Consider the following 6,000-nt stretch of genomic DNA (forward strand, 5'->3'; position numbering starts at 1 on the left):
TTTCTGACTCTCACCAACCTTACATGGAAGCTCTACTCAATACTTTAAAGAGTTTGCTAAACCTAGAGATAGTCAAACTTACGTATTTCCACATTTTTAAAATTAAAATTAACACATCCTCACATGTATAACTGATTTTCAAAATCAGCTCTGAAGAGAGGTGCAGTTCAATAGAAGAGGAGAATGTTAATGTCTGCACTTTTCTACTACTTCATGCATGGATGAAGTAGATTTGTACATTTGGCTATGATTCAACTTCCATGAAAATTTAATATTCATGAATTTTTTCAGAAAGATTTTTTTTCTAATTAAGGACGTTTTAGGCAGAAATTGTAATATAGTATGTACTGTAATACAGTGTGTCCTCCCTATAGATCAGTGGAAAACTGCAAACTTCTGGTAAATATCCAAGATACAATTTAAGGTGCAACTATTGTGAATTCCAGTGTAGACTTTCTAAAAACATGATGAGCCTATTTATTTACACACTAAATTAGCTTTAGAGGGTTTTATTGCTCCCTCCAACTGGTCACTTTAATTATCTCTCACCTTTGAAGAATGACCTTACAATAGCTATTAAAGTTTACACTAAATACTATAACTATTCATTGACAATGAGTTGTAAGTTCACCAGAAGGTTAATTAACACTCACATTTTATGCTGATAAAACAAGAAAACCAATCATCTGTGGCAAGCAAGTACCATACATATGAGGGCTGCAAAAATTCATCCATTACCTTTTAATTACATTTTTCTATGAACTTTTGAAGCCCTCGTGTATTCAGTCTTAGGGCCCACAGTAGTAAATTCTTTAGTTAATGGTAGTACTGATGATGTGTGGATTTGTATTTAAATAAATATTGCTGCATGTTTTCCAGAATATTTACAACAAAGTAGTTACTTTCAAACACCTGATATATAGTTGTCAGAAATACACATTCACTTTTGCACTTCAGCATAAACATTCACATAGAAATCTGACTGATGAGAGAAAAAATAAGAATTATCTTTCAAACAAGTAATAAATAATGCTTGCTGACCGTTTTCTTTGTAGCCCATCCCCAGGATGACCTCAGGGGCTCTGTAGTATCGAGTGACTACATAAGGTGTCATCATGAAACTGGTTCCAGCCGTTCTGGCCAATCCAAAGTCAAGAATCTTCAAGGTGCAGTCTGATTTTACTACTATATTACTAGGTTTTAAGTCCTTTAAAAAAAAGGGGAACAAAAATAACCTGCTAATATATGAATATTTTACAGTTCACAATTGTTACCCAAAGCTTGAAAAACAATTCATGTTAAATGCTCATTTCTTTCATTATAATGGATCTCAGTGTCTAGATTAGTCCTAACTGAAAAAATTAGTTTTTTGGACATTTTTAAATTTATGCATGCATAGAGCTGTTGGAGGACTTAGTAATTTCGTTAACTGGGAAACATGCTGAATTATAAATTTTAGGTCAAATGAAAAGTTCACATAAGAAAGAACTATTATGATGAAACAAAGAATAACATTTACAGTAATCTACATATTACATTAGTAGTACATTTTGTAATTATGAAAAGCTTTATATAGATACTATTGATTAACAGTGGGTTACTCTATGCTTTTTGTATTAATTGATGATCACATATAAGGGATCAAAACTAAAAGAACAATAAATAAATAAATAAAGGATCACAGCTGTCATTATCGGACTTTCCCTCACTGATTTTGGTGCCAGGATCATGGTCATGTGCAGCAAGCAGCACAAAACTATTATCATGGCAGCACAGAACTACTATCACTACGACTCAAGCTCTACAGTAGCAAAATATTTCACAAAACTATCTATCATCTGCAATCAGAAATGAAGAGTACTTGTATAATGAGCTTCAAGCTCTAGAATAGGATGTGATCAAAAATGGCCTGCCAGTTTTCAGAATATTCGTTCTTTTTTTAACTGGAACACAGCCATGCTTGTTCTATTAAGTATTGTCTAACGATACTTTTGTTACAACTGTAGACCTGAGTAGCTGTGACAGAGACAATAATCCACAAATCCTAAAAGATTTTCTATTTGGCGTTCCCCACCCCAAGGCTATATCCATCCTTGCGGTAGAAAATGTTAGTAAACAAATCTTTACTAGTATGTGTTGGTAAATATGGGTTGCATTTGACAAGGCACTCCAAGAGCAAGAGGCATGGACAGACTTTAGAAAGCATTAGCCACTGGAAAAGTAGAAATAAAAGGAAACAAGAGTCCAGAATGTAAGGCAGAGAAGCTACCCTAATGGCACTGTGGGTTGGTTAAGCCTTGGACTGCTAACTCCAAGGTGGGAGTTCAAGCCTACCAACTGCTCCATGGAAAAAGAGGAGACTATCTGCTCCCATAAAGATTTATAGTCCTGCAAACACTATATAGGGCCCCTATGAAACAAGATCAACTCAATGGCAGTGGATTTTGGTTTGGTAGCAGAGAATAGTGCCCACCAACACTTTGAAATTGGCTCTTCCCCAATTTTCCAGTTACTTTATAATTCCTGTAATTAATTTGGCCAGTTCTCTGAGTATAAGAGCTATGTGTCACCTCCAGGTTGAAGTTTAGAAGAGACAACACATATCACATATCCAGACTATATGTTTTGTAGCTTTCCTTCCCCTGCCACAGTGACCAGCTAGATAATAATCTCTTTCAATGGAAACCTCTCAGTCCCACTTCCAGCACTGACTTGCTGTGGACCCCACCTAAGAGAAGAAAGTTCCGACTATGCAAACAATTTCAAACTATCGGAAGTACTTAAGTAGAACGAAATAAATCTAGTATGAACAGGCGAGATTAATTGTAGCCTAAAAATTAGCCAGATAAGTGGGGTCTGCAATTCACTCTACTGCTTACTGTTCATGCTCTTCACGGGAAAACAAGACAAAACAAAAAGTTCTGGAGAAAGTTTCCAGCACTTATTGTATGCATAAAGTGAGAAACAGTGGCACAAGGGCTGACTTGTAGTGGCACCGAGATGTCTGCTCACTTCTTTGCTTTAGGACCGAGTCATCATTTTTCCAATTCTGATCATCTCTCTCCAGGAACTGTTCTCAGACACCAAGAGACACCTTTTCTAGGAACACCCCTCTTTCTAGGAAAAGTATAAAGGCCAAGCGGAGACATCAGCCAAAGGCGTAGTAGTAACTGCATCCAATTCATCAAGTTTTCCTTCTACTCAATGCTCTATTCCAACAAGATGGTTATCCAAAGCACTACCCAACAAGCTTCTAACATGTTTTTCCATTCGAGAGTCAATTTCTTAGCAGATTGACCAAATAAAAAGCCTGCTCTTCACTTTAGATAATAGACCCCAATATGTCTCTTGAAAGCTCAACTTTATTATTGTTGGCATTGAGGAAGTATCTTAGAATGTCCTAATGCTAGTATACTTGTCTGGTTCTATTTTTTTGTAGTTTTAGGCTCTCTATAGCTAGGCTATCTATGTCCAATGAAAACATGCGAGCAAAGGAATTGAACAGGTATTTCTCCAAAGAAGTTAAGAAAAAGCCAAAAAGTGCATGAAATGATGACTAACATCATTAGTCACTGCTGTTGTTCTATGCCATCAAGTAGATTCTACCTCACACCCTGTATGAAAATAAACCTTTTCTATAAGGTTTACTAGGCTCTAATCTTTTCAGAATCACATCATTAGATCTTTCTCATGAAAAGCCATTGGTGGGCTCAAATCGCCAATGTTTAGAGCCTAGTGCTTAACCATTGTAATACCATGTTCCTTTCATTAGTTATTAATGAAATGCAAACCACATGTTACTAGTGGTGAAATAATGTGTAAACATGTAGCAAGTGATGGCAGAATTTGAAGAATGTAATTAATATTACTGATTCCTGGATGAAGAAACTATTGGGTAAATAAAAGTAAAGCTATGGTGAGATACCACTTCACACGAGGGGGAGGGGAGGGGGAAACTAATAAGTATTGGAGAGAATGTGGGCAAAATGGAACCATTATTCACTCTTAGTAGGAATATAGAGCTATGCAGATAGCTTACAGTCCCTCAAAAAGTTAAACATAGAATTACCACGATAGTTGTTTTACTCCTAGGTATATACTTAAAAATATTTAAAAGTAGCCAATAGCCAAAAGGTGGAAACCCAATGGATGAATGAATATAAACAAAATGTGCCATATACACATTCAAATATAATCGATGGCGAGGAGGGTATAGAATGCCTGGTGGGCATTGTAGTGCAATGTAGCCGAGAAGAAGCCAAGAGGAATTACTGAGAGCTGAATGAAGGTTGAACATGATAGTGATTCAGGAGGAAAGTAAAAGGAAATAAATGAAAGAACTAGGGGGCAAAAGACGTTTAAAGAGGTATAAATACAGGCATGTACACATGTAAATATATTTCTATGTAACGATAGGGATACATATCTATGTACATATATAACTGCGTGGAATTATGCAAACAGGGTATGCAAAACATTAATATAGGTGATGAGTATATTTTAGTTGCTATAAGAGAGCTATCTCAGAAGCAGAAACGAGAGAAATTCTAAAACCATCAAGGAAGAAGAGCCCCCAGTGGAGCATGTGAGATTTCTTGTCTGAGTAGATGGAGGCCAAGACCAGAGTCACCAGAGGCTGTGGCATGGAAATCATGGGACAGAGCACAGGGTCAAGATGAGACCGGAGATAAAGGCAAGGAGACCATGAGACAGGAGAGAGGAACAGTGCGGACACAATGAGGTTGTGAGCTAGAGAAGCAAGCTGGTTCTTGGCTCACGGAGGCAGATGCCAAGGTGCTATGTGACCGAGAAGCGGAGGACTAGAACGAGATTTATGTGCAGGCTGAAGAGAGGTGGTGCTGTGGATCAATGACTGTATCCTCAATGTTTTATGAACCTAGCTTGTGGTAACTTCTTAACCTTCCAAATAAATCCTTGTAGCTGTATCATCAGTGAGTTGTGCTTGGCCAGTGCAAGGGATGATTAAATCCAGCCGAAAGCCGAGTGCTGTGGGAGGAACAGCTGGCGTCAGAATAGGGTAAAGAAGGACCTCTGCCTCGTGGGAGGCTGAGGCCTTGGGCTGGTGAAGAGTTGGATTCTTCCTTTCCCTTGTGGAGCCAGGGGAGACCACGTGGTTTATGCTACTGCACACCACCAAGTTTCATATTTTTAAATAGTTATTTTATGTGAGCTTCACCTTAAATAAAATAGGATAGTTTTTTTGTTTTGTTTTTACTAACCCGATGAATAATTCCAGCCGAGTGCAGGTGCTTGATTCCACATAGCATCTGATAGAGAAGGTAGGACATTCTTTCATGATCTAGTTCCATCTGAATCACTTGGCAAAGATTTGCATCCATGAGCTCCATGACTATGTAACTTCATGGGTGAAAAAAGATGACAGCTAAAGTGCAGCGACAATCTTAGAATAATGTACTACTAATTATGTTTTAATTATCAGACTTACACATCTTGGAATTCATCGAGGGATTTCTGTGGTGTGAACACATTCAAAAGGCCAATTATCTGTGGTAAAAGCAGAGAGAGTAATATTAGAAACATTTTATAGCACTTTAATTTGGGAACTATAAATACATGGGTTAAAAAATTCTCCCACCCGTTTAAAATCTTTAAAGTCTGATTAAACTCATAGACTCTCCTCCTTATTTTGTATGTTACACTCGCTCTTATCAACAAAGCTTCACCTAAGCCATTCCATTTGTGAAAGCACAAACACTAAGTACTATCTATGCTCACTGATGCAAACTGCAAACCTGGAGGTTTGACTTCATACAGAGGTGTCAGGTAATCTACTCCTGAGAAGTCACAGCCGTTAAAAACCCTGTGGAGAACAGTTCGACTCAAGACACCCAGGAGTTGCCGTAACTGTGTTGTTAGTTTGAATTATACCAACTTCTATACTATTTTGTCAGCACATCTTAAATACCACCCATCAGCTCTTTATCCCACTCAATAACTCCCTATAATACCAGCGGGGGG

At 37.6% G+C, this 6,000-nt stretch overlaps 1 protein-coding gene across 4 annotated transcripts in view; it reads right to left on the reverse strand.

Annotated features, from left to right (window-relative positions):
• MAPK8 (mitogen-activated protein kinase 8) overlaps positions 1–6,000 on the reverse strand; it is an 84,572-nt gene that overhangs the window by 22,902 nt on the left and 55,670 nt on the right. For all 4 annotated transcript variants that reach the window (XM_004716761.2, XM_004716762.3, XM_045290248.1 and 1 more), the window contains exons 5-7: positions 5,468–5,526; positions 5,241–5,379; positions 1,042–1,207 (exon numbers count right to left, since the gene is read on the reverse strand). In XM_004716761.2, coding sequence (XP_004716818.1) covers positions 1,042–1,207; positions 5,241–5,379; positions 5,468–5,526 — 364 coding nt within the window. The remainder of the gene's footprint in view (positions 1–1,041; positions 1,208–5,240; positions 5,380–5,467; positions 5,527–6,000) is intronic.

The sequence above is a fragment of the Echinops telfairi genome, unplaced genomic scaffold (genome assembly GCF_000313985.2).
Source record: "Echinops telfairi isolate 266 unplaced genomic scaffold, ASM31398v2 ScPeMD7_35;HRSCAF=133_0, whole genome shotgun sequence".
NCBI lineage: Eukaryota > Metazoa > Chordata > Mammalia > Afrosoricida > Tenrecidae > Echinops > Echinops telfairi.